At 39.6% G+C, this 25000-nt stretch overlaps 1 protein-coding gene and 1 non-coding gene across 2 annotated transcripts in view; one reads left to right on the forward strand and one right to left on the reverse strand.

Moving 5' to 3' along the window:
* Positions 1-1310: 1310 nt before the first annotated feature.
* The window catches only part of LOC105391410 (atrial natriuretic peptide receptor 1), a 44456-nt gene continuing 20766 nt past the window's right edge, over positions 1311-25000 (reverse strand). Inside the window, exons 7-22 of the mRNA XM_048627934.1 lie at positions 23941-24129; positions 17742-17877; positions 16814-16905; positions 15168-15309; positions 14202-14286; positions 13714-13833; positions 12541-12691; positions 11968-12144; positions 11286-11442; positions 10220-10378; positions 8952-9135; positions 8310-8456; positions 7631-7823; positions 2896-3048; positions 1987-2107; positions 1311-1576 (exon numbers count right to left, since the gene is read on the reverse strand). Of these exons, the coding sequence (XP_048483891.1) occupies positions 1314-1576; positions 1987-2107; positions 2896-3048; positions 7631-7823; positions 8310-8456; positions 8952-9135; positions 10220-10378; positions 11286-11442; positions 11968-12144; positions 12541-12691; positions 13714-13833; positions 14202-14286; positions 15168-15309; positions 16814-16905; positions 17742-17877; positions 23941-24129 (2469 nt within the window). The 3' untranslated portion in view covers positions 1311-1313. The remainder of the gene's footprint in view (positions 1577-1986; positions 2108-2895; positions 3049-7630; positions 7824-8309; positions 8457-8951; positions 9136-10219; positions 10379-11285; positions 11443-11967; positions 12145-12540; positions 12692-13713; positions 13834-14201; positions 14287-15167; positions 15310-16813; positions 16906-17741; positions 17878-23940; positions 24130-25000) is intronic.
* On the forward strand, positions 9535-9727 carry LOC119690695. Its single transcript, XR_005253692.2, has one exon. It is a non-coding gene; the product is annotated as a U2 spliceosomal RNA (small nuclear RNA).

Genomic DNA, 25000 nt, shown 5'->3' on the forward strand with positions numbered 1-25000 from the left:
AAAATATTAAAACATAAACAATTTCATACTTTAATAATCCATTCAAACTAAGTTGGCATGTCATTTCTATTGCATGCTTTGAAACGCAGCTATTTTTATTTTAGTTGCATTACAGTTTCGTTCCTCGTTCATTCAATTTAATCATGGTATAACTTGGTAGAATGCAAATGTACTTATCCTGGATATTTACTCGCGTATAAATTTTATTCCGGTATAGTTATTCTCGTGTAACGTGATGTTTGGACGAATTCACCCTTAATGTTAAAAATCATCATAGGTAGGTACTTTGTTTCTTACAAAAATATGTCAAAATAAGTACGATCAACGATATAATATATGTCCTTAGTAATAGTAGAGAATATAAGATTTTTTTTTAACAGTAAGTACATTTACTTATCAAAATATCTTTAAAGTGTTTCAAAACGGCTATGCATTTATATTTTTTCAACTAAATTGGTTTAAATATTATAATTAATTTGATTATGATTTGAGTTTATTTATCAGCCACTTTTGAAACACCCTGCCCCTGCGCTCCACCCTTCTTTGGCACATAGAAATTGATTCAGTAGGTAGGATTAGGATTACAAGATATGGAAGAGTGGTAAGTAGTTAAGTTAACTGTCTACGTAATTTTGTGTTTGTTGGTCCGAAATTTTCTTCACTACTACCATCAAATACTTTACTGAATTGACTACTCGTAAATAAATGTTATAAAACTTAACAAAATATTGTGTGAGCAAGTATCTACGTAGAGTAAGTCGTATTATATATTTAATTGTTTGAATGTACACACATACCTAAGCCACATCAAAATATTAAAAATAATGCTTTCATTATCTAAATAAGCAGTAACAGAATTAATTAAACAGGAAGTATTATTTAGCATCTAAATAACTTCGTATTATTGTATAGGTACAGTAGGTTATTAGATATTTAATACTTTTGTCCACTTTAACCAACAATGTTCATGCAAATACTGTATTGAATACATTAAAAATTCTTTCCAAATAACTGTTGCTGCTGAATTGATGATACAGTAATCGTTACCAGGCCAACCACTAAAGCTTTTGTGCCTTGCATCTTTTATGAGATTACTTTTGTCAGCAATATTATAACATAATTATGTAATTACTATTTAAGTCCACTGCCACTAAGTTAGTTCGCATAGTTGAGCCAGTTTTTCATAGGTACATAGTGCATTGTTTGCGATAGACGCAAGTGTATGATAAACTGGCTCAACTATGCAGACTAACTTAGAAAGTTTAGCCAGCAGTGTACGTTCAGCTTAACACATGAATAACACCAAAACATCTCTAAGTAGGCGGATCAACTAACAAATACGGCGTGTGCAATATAGCGGGCTGCGGCTGCGGCAGCGGCGCCGGGAACAGGATGGGGTACTGCGGTGGCGGCTGCCCCGACGCGGCGCGGCTGGGCGTCTCCGAGCACTGAGTCAGCCAGTGCGTCAGCATGCGCCCTCGCCCCTTCAGTTCCACCTCGCCCCGGCGTTCCACCACGAATGTGCCCCATTGTTCGAGGAGCGCGCGCGTGCTCTCGCTCAGGTGGATGCGGAGCGCTGTGGAGGAAGCAATGGGAAGTTTAGTTTATAGTGAAGGTGTTTCGGTGGTCTAGTGGTAAAAGCACTGCTTCATCGACCAGAGGTGTATAGCAGTCGGTCTTTCGTCTACATAGTCATATCTAAGCGTGTCTGTCATCCATCCCATTTTCTAATATGGAGGTAGAATATTGAAGAAACATAGTTTCTAGTCTGCTTTAGGATAGGGTAAAATGGCGTGACATGACCAACAAAGCCGACCCTAAATAAGGATAAGGCAAGGAAGAAGAAGAAGAAGAAGAAGTTTCTAGTCTGCTTTAATGTACTCCCACACAGTCGGCTGCTCTCATTGAGTTTGGCCGCCGTCGTTAAAATCGGGCCAATGCACAGACATGTGGACCATTGCTATAAGAGATGACGTCATAACTCACGTTGCCCCGTAGACTCCATGCGGCTGGCGGTGTTGACGGTGTCCCCGAACAGGCAGTAGTGCGGCATCTTGACGCCCACCACGCCCGCGCACACCGGGCCCGAGTGCACGCCGATACGGACCTGGAACCATACATCATCATCAAGAATAGCCAACAAAAGTAGCAACCACACGCAGCTGACTCTTGGGTACTTATGAAACGGCCACCATTTTCATATTGTTTTTTAATCTGCGCGCGTTATAATCGTGGATCGGAAATTCGTAATACAGTGATGGTGTCAATTATAATTATAACACAATTTTATTGTGCGTCGATGTGCTGTAAGGATTAGAAGCTGTTTGGATAACACTTAATCCAAAGACAACATTGTTAAGGCTGGGTTATATGCATATCTCCCGGAGGCCTATGTCCTCTAGAGGCCTATGTCCACTAGAGCCTACCTCCAGGCGGTGCTGCGGGCGGTGGAGCACCACGAACCCCCTCACTGCCTCTAACACGGCCAGCGCCATGAGGCATAACTCCCGGAGGCCTATGTCCACTAGAGGCCTATGTCCACTAGAGGCCTATGTCCACTGGAGGCCTATGTCCACTAGGGGCCTATCTCCCGGAGGCATATGTCCACTAGAGGCCTATGTCTACTATAGGCCTATGTCCACTAGAGGCCTATGTCCACTAGGGCCTACCTCCAGGCGGTGCTGCGGGCGGTGGAGCACCACGAACCCCCTCACTGCCTCTAACACGGCCAGCGCCATGAGGCATAACTCCCGGAGGCCTATGTCCACTAGAGGCCTTTGTCCACTGGAGGCCTATGTCCACTAGGGGCCTATCTCCCGGAGGCATATGTCCACTAGAGGCCTATGTCTACTATAGGCCTATGTCCACTAGAGGCCTATGTCCACTAGGGCCTACCTCCAGGCGGTGCTGCGGGCGGTGGCGTACCACGAACCCCCTCACTGCCTCCAACACGGCCAGCGCCATGAGGCATATCTCCCTCGCGTGGAGGTCTCCGTTCCGCTCCGGTAGCCCTGAGACTACCATGTATGCGTCGCCTATTGTCTCCACCTGAGAGAAAATAAGCCATCATCATCTACAACAATGAAAATAAGTAAATGGGCGGAAGAGAGGATTACTTGCAAGGAACAAAAACTTTTTCCTCTACAATCGCGGACTGTATTTCGAATAACAGTGTACCAATATATTACATAATTATCAATTGACGCACATTGAAATAGGTGTTGCCGATTTCTCTCAATTTATTCCATTACCATAATAGCAGTGGTAGGTGGTAGGTGTTGTACCAGCATAAACTTTGAAGACATAATGGGGAAGGTTTTAAGGCTGTCACTAAAGCTAGAAGAAAATCAGAATCTGTCAAATCTAGTGAGGGAGGGTTGAGGTATGCGGGGCGTTCTCCGGACAATGACATGAAATTTTAACATAGTACTCGAAAACATTAAAGTGAAGACATGCCACTTTGTTAAACATATACTAAGTAAGTAATATTGTTTTGTAAGTGATACGAAAATATTTATTTTTATTTGAAAGTATTTTTAATATTTAATCATTAATTATAAAAAGTCGTGCCCGTGCTGATATTTATACAGGTTGTTGCAAAAAGGGTATACTAAACTAAGCCGAAACCTACGTGTGCAGCATGTTATTGATGTTATGTCTAAAACCCTGGAAATGAAATCAGAATGTAAAAATTCGCGTTTTTTTTTTTCGCGAATTAAGTATAGCCTCACTTGGGGGCAGATTTTAATATAAGAGGGACTACAGGGTGTTGTATTAAAAAAAGTATAGTTAGCCGAAAGGGCGTTACTCTGAATAACTTTTATCCTACGTATTTTTTTATATTCGTGAAAAAAAAAACGCTTCTCCATATATTTTTTTTGGTCACGTGACCTTTTAGTTAGACGACCTGTTTTATTTTGGTGTTTTAAAAGCAGAACAGTAGTTTGCAGAACTCTGCATATACAGGGTGTCCCAAAAGGTTACGTAGCTGGCAAAGGTGGTGATATGGGGTGGTCTGGGTGAGGTATAATATGTACTTAAGTATGTGTATTTTGGATATGATAGAAATAATATTTTTGTTTCTTAAAACCAAAAAAAAATAAAACCTTGTTGCGCTCTTTTGCTCACTGTAAGTACCTACAAATATTGCTGTATTAAAAAAATTGCGGTTTTGTAATAACGATTATAAAAAAAGTTATTTTCAAGTCAAGGAGTCAGTACCTAAACTACCTAATTACAATTTCAGTCAACACCAGGTGAACTGAAAAAAAATAGATAGTTCTAATTATTCTATAATCACTTTAGATCGCAAACATTGTAACTCCACTTTTCTCGGCGAAAAGTCAATTAGTGTCAGTTGGTGTCAATTAGGGCATGCAATACCGGAATAATTTTCAATACCGGTATTGAGTTTCGGTATTACTACTTCGGGATTCCGGTACTAATACCGGTATTAGACTTTCTTGTTGTTATAAATGGCAAATATTGTGTTTAAAGGACTATAGGCCAAAATAAACAAGAAAAGGCAATCAAATTCTGTAATTATAGATATAGATTTCTACGACAATTGAGTATTAGAGTTAAAATGATAGATTGAAAAAAAAAAATTGGTGTCGGTTTACGCATGGGCAACAGTAGATTTCCAACGGCCAAAAACTACATTAAACTATTGGAAACAAGTGCGCTTTCATAGTATATAAGAACACAAGGCTAACTATACCTTAATCGCTTTATTTATAGCCTAAAAAGTCCGATTCCGGTATTACTTCAATACCGGTATTAACTTTCAATACTGGTATTGAAAAATACTTATTTTTTTTCCGGGTTCCCGGTATTGCGGTATTGTATGCCCTAGTGTCAATAGAAACGTTTTTTGAATTTACATGTTTTGTTTTACTCTTTATTCGAAAAAAAAACTGTATTCCGCATTTTACAATTTGTTTTCCTCTAAACCAGAAACCGTGATTTTTAAACAAGAAAATTTAGTAATTCCCTTTATTCTCATATACAACGTGCGATGTAGGCGAGCGTGAACGAAAACTATGCAATAAGCCTTTGTTTTTATTACTACTTTACTAAAATAAAATAACATACTCAACAATGTTAATATTTTTTTTTTGCAATATTGTAAAATTAAAATCTAATTATTAACATGAATTTCAACTTTTTTTTGCATCTATGCGTCGAATGACGGCATGACGGCTGCTGCAGCTACGTGCTGTCCAGACCTCCAACCAATCACACCAGTACTGCAGGTTGCGTCGAATACGAGCCATTCTCTTCGACTTGACAAAACAGGTGCTCCTGGAAGGGCCATAAATCGCACGGCACCCGTACCGTATAGAGGCAACAGACTCCTTTGCAACAGCCTCCCAGATTCCTAAGTAGCCCATGCACTGCATGGCGAGCACAGCTCCAGCAATGGACAACATTTCAAAAAACTAAAGCTGCTATAAATAAATCGGAAACCATTTCGAGATTTAGCTATAAAGGCCACGAAAAAAATATTTTTGAATTTTTTGGATGTATCATTTTGGAGAAATTCATAAAATAGTCAAAAAGTGCTGATGACGTCATGCATTAGGTGCGATGAATTTTGTTGCTCAAAGCCTATCGATGAAAAAAAAAAAGTAACTGTCACTGTCATTTTTGATTGACGTTGACGTTTTATCGTGACGTTTTGTTGTTTATTTGGGTCATTTTCATAAATTCTGTTCCGACACTTTTTGACTTTTTTTTTATTGATCGTATATTAAATGGTTAGTACGCATTAAGAGATGACCCGCTATATAATATGTCCCAGAGCATGCCACCGCCTACATAGCTAAAAAAAATGGGGTAAGTACATTATATTTATTTTAAAATAGTAATATATTATGCATTCATGTGTTTCAATTATGCTTGACTGGAATGCTTAGTAAAATTATTTTTTCATGATAAGTATTTTGTATCATCAGAATTATCAATGTCACACTTTTTTTGTCATTTGAAAATGACCCATTTGCTGGTTGGCACGTAAACAAAGTTTATGTCACCTGTCAGTTGTCAGTGTCATTTATGTTTTTTTTTTTCGAGACTAAGGCAAAGGACTTAAATCAAAATTGAGCCTAATATGTGACGTCACTTCCGGTTTTAAAATAATAAACTTTAAAGTTAAAAATAACATGGAAAAAGAAATGTACATGAAAAATAAAAAAATACGGGTCCTCTAATTTTTAATAAACTTTCCGAATAGCTAATAAAAATGTAGGGTAAAAAAAATTAAATGTTGTCCATTTTTTCGTAATGAATCCTTGGGATGTCAGCCCTCTAGGAACGCGGTTACTATTTTTAAGCTAAGAGCTAGTTCTCATCCTGCTCCGACAGTGAACGAACGATCACGCATTTCGGATGCCAAACTGACTGTCCGAAAGGTCGAGACCGTACCACCACGTACTACAGAGGTAGTGGGTGCAGCAATGCACCTCTGCCTACCCCGCAAGGGAGTACATTAGTACAAGGCGTGAGAGTGTATGTATGTGTGTAGATATGTAGATAAAGTCGCACTTAACCGCTTTTTTTGCAAAGCTTGTTAAATACCTTCATAGATTTAAAAAAATATGTACATTTTAGTTCTTCAATTTTTAAAAGTACTTATACTTTTGAACACCCTTTAGTGTACAGACTACCACATCTTAAAATATATATTATAAAAAATTACGGTTTTTGGTTTCAAATAATACAAATTGAGAACTTAATTTTCAACACCCTGTATATTGTGTAGCTTACCTAGCATACACAACCGTTAAAATAAAATAAAGTTAAATTATTACCCCTCAGAATATAAACAGGCTCGCGCTTTGGCATACTGTATTGACCGTATAGTTCTTATTCGGAGAATCTAATAAGTGTCATTATGTGTAATGTTTACCTTTATCTATGCATCTGTAACTCTATAGTAAAAAATGTAAACAAATCGAAAAGGCGAAATGTTTTCTAAGAATTTTCGGCTTTTCTCCATCTAAAATGTTTAGAAAATTAACTTTTCATAGCAAATGCATATGTATTATAATATTTGCAGTCATCATTTGTTGATTTAATCAGTTTTTGTGAAATATTTGATTAAAAATAAAATGGCGTGGGTATCGCTCCTAACAGGCCGCCACCAGGGCGACGACTGAAGAAATCTGAAATCTGTCACGGCGTCATCATTTTTAAACCGGAATTTATTAGTTTTTTGCAAAAAAAGTTGACTTCTGGTCCATTAAATCCAACTCTTTAAGGTAACTTTGTTAAGAATTTAATTACCTACACATACATATAAGATTCCATGAAAATGGGCCCTCTGATTTCGAGGGTTTTTTCATAATAAGTCGAAAAATGGCAAAAGACATGGTCTGTTTGCAATTTTTTTTAACATACTTATTATAATCCTGCACCAATTTCTAAGCAAATATCATGTTGAGTATACCCTCTGCTACAATATATATTTTTCTCAAAGTGATAGAAGCTACCGTTTTTCCAATCCAATCAAGTATATCAAACCGACTTTAGCATTTTAGGTTTCGTAATCCCCTTAAACCATAATGGCCCAAGTAATCCTCAACAGACAACTACGATCTATAACCAATTTCGCTATTACAAACCTCACCTTATAAACATCATAAAAGCCCAGTATAGTGTCGAAGGTGCTATAAAGGTCGTTCAGCAGCGCCACCACCTGTATGGGCGAGGAGGCGGCACACAGCTCGGTGAAGCCCACGATGTCGCTGAAGTACACCGTCACACACTCAAAGCCTTCCGGTTGGACCACCGAGCCGGACATGAGTTGTTGGGCTACTGGCCTGCGGAGGTAGAGGGTTAGGGTGTTAATGGAATCACTTGCGTATGGGAGGGTTGAGTTTTATGAGGTGAGAGGTAGAGGATGCTGATTACTCAGTTTGATTAATAGGTATCAGTGAAATGCTTAATAATAATAATACTTGAATGTATACTTAGGATGTGGTGGGAAAGCATAGAATAACAAGTACAGTACTCGTTATTCTATGCTTAAAAGGAATCAGCACATGACTCAAAATGGCACATACCCTGTCCCACTTATAAATAAATAACACAGACTAAATAGAGATACTACGTATATAAATAATACGAGAAAATTCAGAGCGCGCCGTTGCACCTCCATGAGAGACCTCCAACAAAAAGTGTCTGTCCATCCAGTTACGTGGTTCTAGTCTCAATGCGGCAACATTTATCATCGGTCTCCTGACTCTCTGCTCCATGCGCTGTGACCTCCACCCCGCCTGCCCCCCGCCACCCCCCGCGGAGATTACCTCGGCAGCACCTGGTACAACAGTTCCTCGGAGCGCCGCTTCTCCAGCGACAGCTGTTCCGTCTTCTCCTCCACCAGCGACTCCAGGTTGTTGGCGTACTGCTCCATGCGCCGGAGCAGGTCGTCCATCAGGTTGTCGCAGTAGCCCCTATAACATCATCGTCATTAACACCAGGCCGTATCGATCAAAATATTTTCGTACTTAAAGCTATACTGAGCCTAATGGACGCACCCTGGGCAGTAAGCGACTGACAACAAATTCAACCGGCTAATTATTTCACCATGGTGACAAACCCTAGTCCAGTTCTAGTGGTGGTCAGTGACACTCTAAGAAGAAGATTAGATAATATTTTTGTTTTCTTATTTTGCTACGCCGTAGTCATTAAAAGTTCTTAGTAAAAGAATTCAACGGGCGTATTGTAAGTTTCAAAAATTACAAGTGTGATGCATCGACGAAGGAGCCCTATATCGGCCAATTAAAATGTTTATAAAAAAGTATTCGTATTGAATAAAATACTGACTGTAAGATTTTACGTATTTTCTGGAGTGACCGACAACATGCTCTTAAATGCTGCAAAATATCTAAAAAAAAACCTAAATAGTAATTTTTCCAAAACTTTATGCACATCCACGGCTTACTCACTTGATATAATTAGCATTAATAGTATCAAACGATGGTCTATCATCTGGCAGTTCGGCCCAGCAGCGCGCCGCCAGCTCCAGCAGCTCGGCCGCGCTGCCCCCCCGCCCCGCCGCCGCCCCCGCGCCCGCCCCCACCACCGGGCGGAAGGGGGGCGACTCGCGACCGCATACACGGGATACTATCTCTGGGGGGTGAAAAGAAAATTATGCATTAGGAATTATATTTTTTGTATATATTAGTAACGTTAAAAACTAATAACGATGATGATGATAAGGATAAGTACAGTTATTGACTGAAAAACCGAAACATCGTGTGGTACATACGTATAGAGGTTTTTTGATATAAGAAAAGCCCATTCCATTAATAATCTTACAATCTGAATTGGTTCTGTTGTGTAAGCTTTAATATCAGTTAGTTCCTAGTAACACCACCTTAACAAGTAGATGGCGCTAGTGAAGCTGTATATAAATACCTACTCAGTAGTTCCTGAAAAATCCCATAGATGACACTATCCTCATTTCTACATCTCGGTATTAAGAGTTTTTCTGGTATGATGGCTTCGTCAAGTTTTTAATTGATAGTTATCGCTTCTCGGCCTTTTGGCTAAGATCAAAGTGTAGTATCTGTTCTTTTCAGCTTAATATCTGAAAGTTCCCTCACTAAGGGACCAGTATATTAATCTGATTTTTGTAAACCGATGGGATGTTCGGGGCTCGCTCCACTCCCGTCACGGGTCGGCCCGGCATTGTAGTGCCGCCGGGATCGGCCCAAATACTACGCCAATTACACCATTTCGGCATGCACTGCACCCCTAGCGGGCATCAATAGTTCCGTAATGTAGCATATGGTAAAACTATTCGTGACCACTGGGTCTTAACCGATCCGCTTTGAGTCTCATTTGCGGGAAAATTGACTCGTTCACAATTTATCCATTGTCCATATATATAGCGTCGTAGATTAAAAAACACTTATCATTCTATTGGCGGGACAATCGACTGTTGAATTTATCAATATGGAGATTAGAAAACAAATTTAACTTTTTCCTACTCTATGAATTCAATTTCCACTCGTACCTTTGCTGGTCGCTACTGTCGACCAAATAGGCGACATACTCAAGAAAAGCCACACATTAGATGTTTCCGAAACCAACGAGCGTGTATGAGGAGAATGGAAGAAAAACAAGTAGGTATGTCAGGATCATGGCACGTGATGGTCCATAGTCTCTGCCAGGTAGAGAGACAGGTGTGAGCACATTATTATGTATGTACCTTTGCTGGTCATGGTGGGCGTGTAGTGGTGGAAGGGGCCGGCGCGCAGCACGATCTCCTCCAGGATGACCCCGAAGCTGTACACGTCGCCCTTCAGCGAGGCCGCGGCGCCCGGGTGCACGCTGCACGCGATCAGCTCCGGAGCCGTCCACAGCAACTCTGGGGAGCAGAGGATAATATAATATGAGGGGAGATCTCATATACGGCCATCCGAAAGGGATAAACAAGGATCACGAGTCATGTCAGTCATGTATGAAAATCTTGTTAAAATGTAATTACGAATATTAATCTTATTATAAGCTTTCCGTCTAATATAGACGGAAAATTCAAAACTACCTTAGGAAATTCATGAAAAAAATCTATACCACGTGACCAATAAATTTTCCTCATAAATAGACCTTCTAATAAAGAAGCACTTGTATAGGACATAGGGTATAATGTTATAAGGGGCCGTCCATTAATCACGTGAGGCTCAAAGGGGGGGGGGGGGGGATACTGAAAACCTCACGAAACATCACGCGGGGGGAGGGGGGGGTTCTCGTAAGACATCACGTGTATTAATTTTTTGTCAAAAATTTGGTATTTCTGAACCGATATTTTAGACGGCGCAAAAATTTTAACGATTTGTAGTATGACCTATATTTTTTGTAGTCAAAAATTGCCTTTACATAGACTTCCAAAAAAATACACGTGATCCAGGGGGGGAGGGGGGGGGTTGGTTCCAAACCTCACCAAATATCACCAGGGGGAGGGGGGGGTCAAAAAATGAGAAAAACGACCTCACGTGATTAATGGACGGCCCCTAAGTGGTAACCATACAATAACGAGTAGTCTCTCTGTAGTGTGGTAACTAATCAAAAGTACGGCCTGCCACAGAGATAAACACGTTTAACTGGTCTGTAAATATATTCACGGTAAAAAAAAATTAAGACTGAGCGAAGGTCGCCGCAACACCTAAATCATAGACTAATATTAGTAAGTATATGCCTAAATTATATATCTAGCAATGAATATAAACAAACACCCAACCCACCCACAAATAAATTTACAACCGATAAATCCTCACTATAATAATAGTTGTCGTCTTTGATCGAATCCGTGGGCGTGCAAAGGGTTGTGAGTCCGAAATCCGAGATCTTGAGTACGAAGCGGCCGTCGATGAGACAGTTGGAGGAGCGCAGCTTGCCGTGCGCGCCGAGCCCGCCGTGCAGGTAGCACATGCCCTGGAATACTGGCTGGTTAGATACAGTGGGGAGAAAGAAGGTTGCATACTTGTGTTGAGGAGTTTTAGAGATGAATGGAAAACATTGGCTGTTTAGATCAATTATTGGGAAAAAAGGTTGCATATGTTTTGTGGGAATGGTATTTTAATGTACTTACAGTACAGTGTTACTGCATTGCAATTTTTAATATAGAAATAATAAATAAATAATAATAGTTATGATGAGCTAAATTTTTGTGAAATGAAAAAAGGCTATAAGTTAACCTAACCGATAACTGTTGTAGTAAATAAAACTAAACGATAAAACAAAGTTCCTAATGTTCTTAAAATAATGAATACTACAGCATATTATGAATACATTATAATTATGTACAGATACATAGTAACGTCCACCATACATATATAACCTCTTTAGGTTTTGGATTTTCTTTCTTTATTTAAAGTATAGTAAGAGTTTCGGATTCAGTGAACGAAAAGTCTTTTTTTTTACAAGTTAATCAATTCAGTTATTAGAATTTTAATATACCTGAACAATATCATGCACAAGCGAAGTCCTGAAGTTCCAGTCCAGCTGCAGGTCGTCATTGGCCAGCACATCCTTCAGGGAGCCCTTGGGGCAGTACTCGGTGAGCACAAACACCAAGGGACAGTCCACGCACGCGCCGATGAACCGGGCCGTGTTCTCGTGAGACACGTTGCGGGCCTGAAGTGAATAGTTACAGGTTTTCAGAATTTATCCCCGAGTATTTACACCCGAGTCTTCGTTGTTCTATGCTTAATATTATAAAAAAGAAAGGTTTGTTTTAAATAGTTGCTGAAACTATTAGACAGATTTTAAAAAAATCTAGTTATGTTAACATTTAAAACTACACTATAACTAAGTGCTATAAGCTACTATTTAACCCAGCGCTCTCACACATAGGTCACGAAGATAAAATGTATACGGTAATAAAATTAAAGTTATTTAATAGTACTTGATACGTGATGAAATGATGAGTTCATGGTGTAAAATACAACATTCGAATAAGTTCTATATGCGAATCCCGTGGCAAATGCCTAATTTGATGTCTACTTTCTAATTAGTTTTTCCATTCCTCACCAGCTTAATCTCCCACAGCAGCTTCTTGTTCAGATCCAGCTTCTTCCTGTGTATCTTCTTCACGGCGACGCGATTCCCCTTGTAGAGGCCCACGGTGAAGGAGCCCGGCGTCAGCGCGGGCGGCGGCGCGGCGCCCGTGCGCGGGTTCCAGCTCACCGACAGCTGGAGGGAGAGGGTTTAGGCTATGGTTATTTATACTACGATTAGCAGTAGCTACTACTCGTGCGAATTCACTGTGCACCTTGCCAACAAGGAGAACCAGGAGTCACGCCGGGTAAGCCAAAGCTAGTTAATATGACCTCCGGTGTTTGTCAGTCAATTGCACAGTTAATTCGCACGAGTTTTATATTTTAAAGCCTATTTATATTCATATCTCTGAGTTTTCCGCTACCGCTAGTAACAATATTACTGCGGTTCTACTATTGCCGTATGTACGCATTGTATTAGCGGTGGTATTGGCAGCGGATAACTCAGCGATTTCAATGTAATTTTTTGTTACCTGTCAATTGGGTAATGTTTAGTAAATTTTAATTATTTTTCTTGTTATATCACTATACAAGGAAGCCGAATAGGTCCTAGGCCGGCAGGCTGTAGTTAATTACTCGTTTAAGGTAGGTATATAGAATTGTTGGTATGATACCTACGTATACGATTTTCCTTTCGTTGTACAAATTCGTTGAAGTCTTTTCTAAGAATTTAATTAATTGTTCTCAGAAATTCAGTTTCTATTCAAAGTTTAATTTGTCCGCGGTCTGTTTTATAAATCACTGAACATTTTACTTCGGCGCTGACTTTGAAGTCTCGCTTTATTTCATTTTTATCCTGGTTCAAGTTTCATCATTTTCATGAATACCGACTTTCGTTTAACCCAAATAAGATTTTTATCACACAGTTAAGTTTATTCAGACATTGTGAATCTTAGGTTACTTAAGTCTTTTTTTCGGTTTCCACGGGCAAATTAGCCTTTACAGATAGAGAATGACTTTACAATGGGTTATTCTATCCGTCCCGGTGACAAAAAAAATAAAAATATTTTTAAGATGTATTTACACTAAACCCTTCATGGCCTTCATATAGTAACTATGAAGCTTTAAAGTTCATCTCTTTCTTACCTAGAGGGCCCAGTCTATCTCTCCTCGCTCTCTCTCTCTCTCTCTCTCTCTCACCTTGAGCGCCTCGTTGATGCTGTGCAGCGCGGGCGAGGCGCCCAGCGCCTGTCCCACCTCCACCAGCACCTCCTCGGGCCGCACCCGCCACGACATGTTGTTCAGCTCCGACTCTATGCGCGCTTGTCTGTCGGAAACATATGAACGTATTAAACTCTAAAGTAACGAGATTTTTTTAACTCGTGGTCATGACTTGTGCATGTGCCAGAATCAGAATTCTCTATTTACAGAGAGTCGTAAATAGTTTTGTAGTAGAGTCAGAAAATAAGGGTGTGATGAATAAAAGGTTTCTCCATCCGAGTGAATTCCTCCTTTTGAATGGATAATGGATAATTCCAACATATAATATACTACAACAATGAAATCCGAATATTATTGCATATCTACAGATGCCAAGTAGCCAAGGCCGAATCGAATACAGAGTATCGGGGTGCTACAGGAGAAATACATGTCCAGCAGTGGACGAATTTATGTACAGCTGTGAGTTTTACTTACTTGTAGGCGACACAAGCCGCCGTGACCGCTAGTGAGAGGAATATAGCGAGTCCGATGAAACAGTAGATGATCACTGTCTGAGTCTCTGAGCAGCGTGCAAATAATTATCGAACATGAAGTTATAGCCAAGATTATACAGAACTGTTTAAATTAACAAAACAAATATATTTTCTTGTTTCTTGTTGCCACATATCTAGCTGCCCAGCATCTTAAGAGCTACTAAAATATCTAGTTCAATGAAAATCATGAAACAAAATAAAAATAATTAATTTGAATCACTTACCTAGGATAAATCTCAAGTTTTCTAAAGAGAAACTAAGTAAGATTCTTCTGAAATTAATAACGTACCTACCTATCTAGGTATAAAATAGGCAAAGCTGAAAGTTTGTCTTATGAGAAGATAATGAAAATTGTAAACTGGGTCGCTATTGCTAAACTTCGTACAAGTAATAATTCACAAGTGTTCTGTTACGATTTGTTAGATGTTTGTTAAATAGGTTAAGTGTAACTTCGGAGGCCTATCTACAAACATGGTAGTTACTGTCTAGTCTTACTCGTGTACCTACTCGTGTCTATTTATTATTATTAGATGAATAGGTTGTCAATCATAATAAGCATGTTCAATTGTTCAGGTAGGTATTTATTTACACAACATTTAGGTTTTGTTTACGAAATTTTTGTTACATTAGTCTGGTAACTAGTTGTGTGTTAAACTGTACTCTTATATTTATAACTTTATTTTTAAGAACATTTAACAGTGTAAATATACTCTATTGTGACTTCAACGTTGAATATGTAGAAATGAAAAAGTCCCACCCACTAACAAACTTCCTATGTCACTGGAACTGTTTCATTGCTCACGACTATACTAACAAAAAAAAAACACACGCACTCACGCCTTGTACGTGTGCGTGTGTGTTTGCTCACGACTATACTAATTCGTGTAATAACAACTACGGAACCCACCTCCCTGACACATGGGGTCGGTGCCGAGGAACCCGCAGCGCGGCGTGTCGGGCGGAGGGCCGCGCCGCCCGCCCGGCCAGTGGATCGCCTTGCCGCCCACCGGCTGGTAGCTGCTGTTGAGCCCGTGGAAGAACGCCACCACCTGAGGGTACAGTAGGACGTCATCGGAGATAATAATGTTTTTAGCACAGAGTTATTATATTAATATTTAAAATTGTATTTAAATCATATTTTAAATGCATTTTGTACTAACTGACAAACCTATGTACGTTTAACAGGTATATAAACTGTAAGTAGCTACTGAAGAAATTTACATAGGTAAGTATGTGATGGTCAGCACTTAAAATAGTAAGGAAGGATACCAAAACGGCCGCTCCCGCCCATCCATCATATTTGGGTAAATAAACACCCAGTTCTCCGTAAGAGGTTTTTTATGTTACACTATTTATGAGCTTTTTCATTGATAGATTATGGTAATATTAAAATAACACACAACAATGTGAGAACATTTCTGATTTTCAAGTTACACGAGAAAAGAAGACCTGTAATAAAGCAAGAGCTACAGTCAAAAGCTTTATTTACAACAAAGCAACAAGGCGTTTGAATAGAAAAGGGGTTTCCGTTTTGAGCTGATAAAATTGCACTCTCTCAGCGTCCATACAAATGTAAATAGAAGGCATCATTTGCACGTGCAGACTGTTCGCACAAGGTTACACAAGTTTTCTTTGAGACTTTTTTATAAAAACCAACTTGCACAATGGTAACTATCACAATAAACCAGCATGAACTTTTGAGACTTTTTTACAACAACCAACTTGCACAATGTTAGGTACTGGTAATAGTGGTAATATAATATGTAGTTCCATTTATAAACGAACATAATATACTTATATAGATTTATTCCGCGAGGCCCGAGGTTTTCCTACGAGGTTTTCCCGTAGGAATATTGGGTTAAACATTAGTACTTACTTACCTCTAAGTAAACGACGTAAAAACGTTTTTAGTAACTAATTAAAATGCTACTTAGCAATTAATTCATAACCGTGAATACAAATTTAATAACTCTCCAAGTTATTTCATGAATTTCAATTGGTTTACTAGATTCATAATAAACAATTTCAATATACCGATATTATCCAAAGCTTTTATAATATCAAGAAGTAGCAATTAAGTTTACATTATGAAATTATTTTCGTAGAATTCGGAGGAATCGGATATTTTCACAACATTTCATTCGCCTTCAGGACAAAACAAAACTTTTACGCTGCATTTTTTCCGTAAGGTAGGTTATTATTTTATTCTGTGCTAATAGAGCTACAGATGTGCCTAATACAGATTTATAAGTATCTTATGTACCTATGTAAATCCATGATTAGTTGATGATGTTTACACGGGGGCATAGCTTATTAGCAGGCCGAAATAAAATAAAAAGGACTCCCACTACATCCACGCTATATAAACTTCTATTCTAAAGAGGATCCGGATCATTCATCATCACAACACAACACATCACTTCCGCACTGCTGGGACACGGGTGTCCTTCACGCTTTTACGGGTTTCAGGCCTAGTCCTCCACGCTGGCTTAGTGCGGGTTGGTGGCCCCAGCCAGGATGACTGACCTCAAATTTCCCGGATTATTGACTGACCTCAAATTTCCCGGTGACGGGGTCGAGGTCCAGGATGGCGTAGTCCGCGTCCCGGTCGCCCACGGCGTCGATGCGGACGTGGCCTGTGATCCCTGTAAACATTATCTTTATAATTAATAATTAATGCGGTTGATAAAATTTCGATCCGCTTATAAAGGCAGCTTAAAAACGACCTCATCTCATTCTGAGCTCATTATTTTGTTATTGGAAACCGGTTGAATCATATTATTAATAATCTGTTTACTGATGAAGGAAAATGATTGAAAAAAGGTTCTTCTTAATTTTGTCGATCTTTTACAGGGAAATTCGCGAAAAATCGTCATAGTAAAAGCGAATTTCCAAAATCACAAAATTGCTTCAGAATGACCCCCTGGGTCACCCCCTTTCAGCTTAATATACCTACTTTTGCAACACCCTGTATACGGGTTTAATAATTATTGAGAGCCCTTTTTCTTTCAAAATGGATTACTTTTTAGTGGACTTTCGACAAAAATGAATTAATTTTTCGACGAGTACAAGTCATTGATTTTATACCACCACTACGGACGGCGCGAGTCGCTAATCCCAGTCCCACAGTGATCACTGACCCCCGGTCCCACATTGACCACTGACCCCCGGTCCCACAGTGACCACTGACCCCCGGTCCCACAGTGACTACTGACCGTGGAAGTCGCGGTCCCACATGCGGCGCGTGATGGCGCGTCCGTCGCGCAGGTCGCCGCCCTCGCTCAGCGTCTCGTTCAGTGCCATGCCCAGCAATGACCAGTGACCCCCGGTCCCACAGTAACTACTGACCGTGGAAGTCGCGGTCCCACATGCGGCGCGTGATGGCGCGTCCGTCGCGCAGGTCGCCGCCCTCGCTCAGCGTCTCGTTCAGCGCCATGCCCAGCAATGACCAGTGACCCCCGGTCCCACAGTAACTACTGACCGTGGAAGTCGCGGTCCCACATGCGGCGCGTGATGGCGCGTCCGTCGCGCAGGTCGCCGCCCTCGCTCAGCGTCTCGTTCAGCGCCATGCCCAGCAGGTACACGCCGTCGTAGAACGCGCCGATGAAGAAGTTCACCTGTGGCGGAAGTTACAAGATAATTGGGGCTATTAGGAAAATAAATGAACGTCGAAACCCTATGGATCGCTCTACACTCGCGGCACAAACGGTCACGAAAGCCAGAGTAGAGCAGACTTTTTTTTTTTTTTAAATCTTTTATTTTATAGAGAACTTGGTACGCTAAGGCGACCATGTCGTCCTCATCGTTACAGTCAAACTATACAGCATTTATCTTAAGACTAAGCAACATCTAACTAGTCTGTACAGCAGCCTGGCGTTATCAGACTGTGGTTCCGCCAGGGTGCTGTTACAGCCTCCAACATCACTGAATATGTTATAACAATATATCTGACGTCTAAATGCCTCATTACGAACACACTCCACCAAAACATGATACACATCTTCTATTACTCCACATTCGGAACAGTTTGGCGATTCTACTTTGCGCATTAGGTATGCAAACTTGTTCAATGGAAGGTGTCCGGAACGTAAGCGTAAGGCCATAACAATTTCATTCCTTCCCATTTTACACAGATCGAACCAAGGATACCGCAACGGGCATGTTTGTACGGTCTTGTACCAGATACCACAATCTCTCGACCTTTTATCAAAACATTCTTTCCATAATTCAAAACAATGGTCTCTTACTAGTCCAATAAGGTCTGTGTAAAATGGGGGGTATGTCGAGAGTATGTCCAGTGAACTCGCCTCTTTTGCTAATCCATCTACGATCTCATTACCGTTAATGCCAACATGGGAAGGTATCCATTGCAAGACAACCGTTTTATTTACATCTCTTAGACTAAGAATGATGTCCAGGATGGCATAGGCTATCGGTGTTCCTCGACTGTTCGAGGTACACCGAGCCAAGTGTTGGAGTGCACTTCTAGAATCTGTAAGTATCACAAATTGATCCTCATCTAATACCGATACATATGTAAGTGCTTCTTTTAATGCGAAAAGTTCTGCGTACATTATACACATATTTTTGTGAATTCGGAATTTTTCGTGGTAATCTTTCTGTGGATCGTAGAATGCTGCTCCAACATTATGCCCATCTTTGGATGCATCCGAGAATATTTTATAGTGTCCATCAAATTTAATGTTAACATAGGATTCACACAAGTATTTAAGGTTACATGGCAAATAGTTTCTTTTAGGTTCCGTTATGTTTTCTACTTCACAATAAACTACATTAACTAAATTAATAGCTGTACACCATATGTTTAAAGTATACATGTCTAGTACATTACAACTATACACTGGTTCCTCCTTCAGTAAATTATACATTTCTACAATAAGGGGTTTTTTCTTTCTAACCCAAAACGGGGAATTCTGACACAATATTGCAAGGTCTGCTATGCATTCCGTGTTTACATTTAGGTATCTGGACTTAAGCCAATATTTACCAGCTAAGAAACGTCGTCTCAAATACAGTGGCTGTAAGCTCAGCTCACTTTCCATTACATGGATTGGTGTGCTTTTTATGAAGCTTCCTATGACCCTCATTGACTGGTTTTGAACTTTGTCTAATTTATATAGATGTGATTTAACGCTGCTATCAAATAAATAACTACAATAATCTAAACGACTTCGTATTATTGATATATACAGCCTCCTTAAGTGTTTGGGGTGAATACCCCACCCGGGGCCACTTAGGACTTTGAAAACATTCAGGAACTTCAAAGTTTTATAGCAGGTTTCATTAATATGTTTACCCCATTTCAATGATCTGTCTAACCACAAGCCAAGGTATTTTACAGAATCTACTAGTTGAAGCTGTTGGTTATTAATTGTAACATTTACTCCCTGTCTGTTAAAACCTCTTCGGAAGATGCACAGTTTTGTTTTGTGAGTTGATATTTGTAAACCAAGTTCGTCCAATAGTCTAGCTAGTACATTAACAGCAACTTGAATTTCGTATTGGACATCTGTAATGGATTTTCTTGTTACATATAGCACAAAATCGTCTGCGTATTGGGACACACATACATTCACAATTTCTTTACATATACTAACTGTTGCAACATTAAATAACAAAGGAGAGATGGGATCACCTTGTGCTAGACCTCTTCCGGTATATCTCATATCTCCATTTGAATTATTTCTGACAACATTTAGATGGCGTTCTCTTAAATATTGCCATAGATAGTAACAGATTACAGATCCTACTTTCAGACTATCCAATGTACATAATAAACTATTAATATCTACATTATTATAGGCACTATCTACGTCCACAAAACAGCCAAGTGTTACCAGATTTTTTGAAAAACCAATCTGAATCTCCGTCACCAGTCGCGTAAGACTGTCCATACAAGATCTCGCTTTTCTGAAACCTACAGTATGTTGAGAGAAACAACCTTTACTTTCTAAGAACCATTCTAATCTGCGAGTAATTATTGTATGAAAAACTTTGCAAGGACATGACATCAAAGCAATCGGTCTGACAGGGACCCTAGAGTCATTGCCAGTGCTCTGTTTAGGGATAGCTATAACTTTAACGTGTCTCCATTGTGAAGGAACAAAACCATTACTAAAAAACTTATTATATAGTTCAACTAACAATAACTTAGCGTTGAGAGGCAGATTTTTTAGCATTGAAAAGGATATGTTGTCATCACCAGGCGCGGTATCCTTCTTCTTTGTGCATGACTCGAATTCCTGGATAGTGATTGGCACAGATAACCTTGAGTTTATCGATTGGAAGTTAGGAGTATCAGGGATAACATAGTCGGGCGTCAACGAATACAAAAGTTCATTAGCTCTGCCATCATCAATATGAATTGTCGGTGTCTTATGTCCCTTGAGCCACCTCATGCGTCTCCATACTTCACTAGCGTTTGTTGAACTGTCCATTCCGTTTCCACAGCGTTTTAGGGGTGTTGCGGTGCACTACTTTTTCGAATTATTAAAAGGGCATATCATAGTGTGAAAACCAGTACAACATATTTCATTTTAGTTCTGTGTTGTAGGACTACATCTTATTAGAATACCTGCAAAATGTTTCACATAGTTCTAAAACTGTTGCAGGTGTAAAGTAATATTTAATTAAATAACTTGGACTTGGCACGCTCACTACATCAAAGGCGTCTGTGAAACTGAAGCTGGCAGTATCTCGTAGCGTCGTAGCACTGCTACGAGCTCGTAGCAAGATGCTGCTACGGCGCGGCGTAGCAAGTTACGCTAACCATCTATATTCTATAGAATCTATAGTAAAGGTATATTACCTTGCAAAAACCGTCAATGTTTGAATGAATGTAGGTAGTTTGTAAGTTTCATAAAGTACAAAAGAGTACCTATTGCTACTTATGCAGCTAACTGTAAAGTTTATTAGTACTTATCGTAGTATGTCTGTTCATGTAGGCCTGACGAAGAAAGCATCGAACGCTTTCGCCTATTAGTATTAGTATGGACGAAGTATAGCGAAGTTCGTAGAAAGTCAAGTCGTCATGTAATTAGGTCAAACATCATGGCCGTGGCACCTATCACGATCCACGGCAATTTATTATAAGTAGGGAAATATCACATTCCAAAGAGCTACTTCCACATTGATTAAGTCCGTTTCTCTCTTTTCTCATGGCTATGGTTGTTAGAGGCATTTTCATTTATAATTTCCTCATTCCTTATTCCTTTGGGAACTAAGGTTTATTTGTTAATGTCTTTATTAATTTAAACAGTCACAGTATAAAAGTGTAAGTATTAAGTTTATATGCCGACCAATTTGAATGAACTGCAGTAGCGAAGGTACTTTATAAGTTATCTATGTGTTATAATAATGTCCTCCTAGCCGAATTCCGACCACGGCGGCCAATCTCAATTGAGATCAGCCATCTACGCAGGAGTAGATTATAGTGCTCAAGTCTGTGCGCAGTACACAGGAGCACTTTCTGTTCCATCACTCTCATAGCCCAATGGGACGGATTGACCGACACGAATGGAGAGAGCTAGGCGCAGGACCGACTGCTTTACATGCCCATCCGACAGCATGGATCGTTTCACTGTTTCGGACATCAGGTGATCAGCCTTCTATGTCCTAACCAAACTTAGAACCACAATTTAGAAACACAAATTGATGGTCCCACCCGGGAATCGAACCCGGGACCTCTGGGTCTTGAAGCGAAGCTTCTACCACTAGACCACAGAGGCAGTTCTATGTGTTACGGATGTATTGAGACAGGACCACATTGTATTAACGCATTGTTCAGAATACAGTCAGTATTTCACACAGTCAAAGCTTATCGCATACTATTGTTGGAGAAATTCATACAATACGAAGTTGGAGCGTGATTTTAACTTTAAATAATTTGTAAGTTTAGATTATACTTACTTGATACATTTAATAGGTGCTTAAATTAGTGTATTTAAATATTAAAAGATCAATAAGACGAAAGTGTTGTACCAAAAGTTTCAGATAATCAAACCTAGGACCTCACATTCCTCATAATAATAACTACATATCCTATTATGCGATATGTGCGCTCTACACTTATTTAGATAATGGTTTTCCTGTTCCTTCTGTGTGTTGACTGGTAAAAAATGATTTTTATAGTAAGTCCACCTTTTGTAGACACTTATCGTGTTATGTTCAATGTAGTGAAATTAAAACGTTATTCAAAATACTACTCCCTTATTAAATAAACGAATGCCAACACTATAAAGCATATTTTCAGTACTTATTCCACAAAATTTCAATATGCACGATGTAAAAATATGACTCGCGAATATGAATCTTGCGGCTCATGTATTACGAATAACGGTGCAATGCAACGTCCAAAAGTGTTCGCTAGCTGTAGCAATAGCGTACGATGCGAGGAAAATAACAGAATGTAACATTACATCCCTAGGGAGAGTGTCGGGAGTGAATGTGCCGTCATTCGGGCATAGCTCTGAGGGGTCACTCTACTGACGAAAAACGAACGAACTAGAGTTGTTGTGATACAGACGTGGCTCGCGCGGTAGCGATCAGAAACTTAGTTTTTCGTCATATAAAGTGACCCCCTGTATCGTATAATATGAAGGTACACTTGCGACTAAAAGTTCGCTCTTTTACCGTTGCCAATCTGAAGTCACTGTTAATAGCAATTGAACCCATCGATACATACAGATAGATTGAACCTGGTAGTGGTAGGAGGGCACTTAGTACATTAAACCCAGTGTAGGTGTTTGGTGCAGCTTGTACACTGTACAGTGGGTAGGTAGGTATTTGTACTGTAAACGAAAAGTGGCGAGGGACTGAATAATAGCGAACTGAACACATATTCATATACATAATTAATATTTTTAATAGCACAATTTGTTTCTCAAATCATGACAAGTACCTATTAGGTACAGATAATTTATAGGAATTATAATGTCTTCTAAAGTCTGTTTTTTCACTGATTCAGAATGGTTCATAAACGTACCGTTCTATTGGCTGGACGATCTACTGTTGATGAACCGTTCAAAATCTGTCAATTTAGTATCTGAGATTAAAAAACAGACTTTAAATACATGATGGTATTTACCTAGAAATAATGCACCTTGACAATATCGCTACTCATTACAGAGTATAATACCCCCATTAGATCAAATATAGTACATACTTGTATGTAGCGTATAAACGTGTTGGTAATGTAACTCGATCATTACGTATCTATTGTCTAATAAACTGAATACATTTACCGAATACAGTAATTTACTGCTACGCTACTATTCAGCACCCCGAGTACCGCATACATTGTTCGTACTCTGTAGGAACATACCTACGAGTATATAAAGGTGTACATACATATTTTGCATATATCTTTTATGAGGTGTTCGCTTGGCGTTCTTTTATAGCTATATGCTACAGGGTGTTGCAAAAGTAGTATAGACGACTGAAACTCATTTTTTTCACAAATTTTCAAGTCGTAGAACAAAAGTTGTTCAGAATCACTCCCCGAATCGACCCCATAACCCTTAGAGTCAATATTACACCATTTTTTAACAACCTGAAGATTCAGTCAGAATCACTCCCTGAATTGACCCCATAACCCTTAGAGTCAATTAAATATTACACCCTTTTTAAACACCCTGTAGATTCCTATTAACTGTCCTTACCTCTTCCCCATCAGAGAAGGAGTAGTTGTAATGCTGCTTGGCCCGCGCGCGCACGGCGTCGGCGAACTCGTCGAAGCGGTCGCCGGTGGGCAGCTTGAGCGACACCCGGAGTAGGGCCTCGTAGGCGGCGCGCGCGGCGGCGTCGCGGTCGTCCCCCGCCGCCCAGCCCGTCTCGCTCCAGTACCCACCCTGTAGGTTGGATCATGGGGGTTAGAATTTAATCGACATTACGAAATTCTTAATTCATCATCGTCATCATCAGCTTACTACGCTACAGCTGACTAGGCCTAAACCCTTCCTTCATTGGAAGTGACCGTCCCCCAGCAGTGGGAACGCGTTGAACGTAGGCCTCTCTCAAAGCATGCCACTGGACTGGATGCGATCTATAGCAGTCCGCATCCAATAATTACCAGCCACCTTTCGCAAGTCGTCATTCAATCTGGCCGGACGGCGTCCTACAATACAAAAAAAAATTACTTATCCCTGTTAAAATCAACCCTGTGGTTGATTCATCTCGGTCTACAATACATACTTATTTATAAATTATCATCTATTTGTTTGAACCAGTGAACACAGTAATACCCAGACATTTATGAAATTCTGTAATGAAACACAATTTCTCAAATATAACTTTATTTATTACAATATAAAACCGCGCGGGACGTGGGTCAAAGGACTCCTACGATGCACGATATATTAATACTTAGTGTATAGTACAATCTCTTGGCTGATAATAATTATGCGGGTACTTTTCATACAAAAGTTAATCTTATACGTTTCAAGTTAATGTTAAACATAGGCCAAAAATGTAGAAGATCGACATATCAGACACGCTGCTATTTATTAAAGCCTACGATGGAATAATAATATGAGCATAGAACAACGCGGACTCGGGTGTAATATGAGTGACTTTCGCTGAGACATCTATGGAGATTAAGGGTCACTTTTACCAAACGCCAAAAGTATTTAAAATTGTATGTAATGTATTTCATTTTTTTTTACTAATAATAACAATAATTAATACAGAGTGGTATTTTAAAAGTTGCTAGGTCAATCTATG

Source organism: Plutella xylostella, chromosome 19, assembly GCF_932276165.1.
Source record: "Plutella xylostella chromosome 19, ilPluXylo3.1, whole genome shotgun sequence".
Lineage (NCBI taxonomy): Eukaryota > Metazoa > Arthropoda > Insecta > Lepidoptera > Plutellidae > Plutella > Plutella xylostella.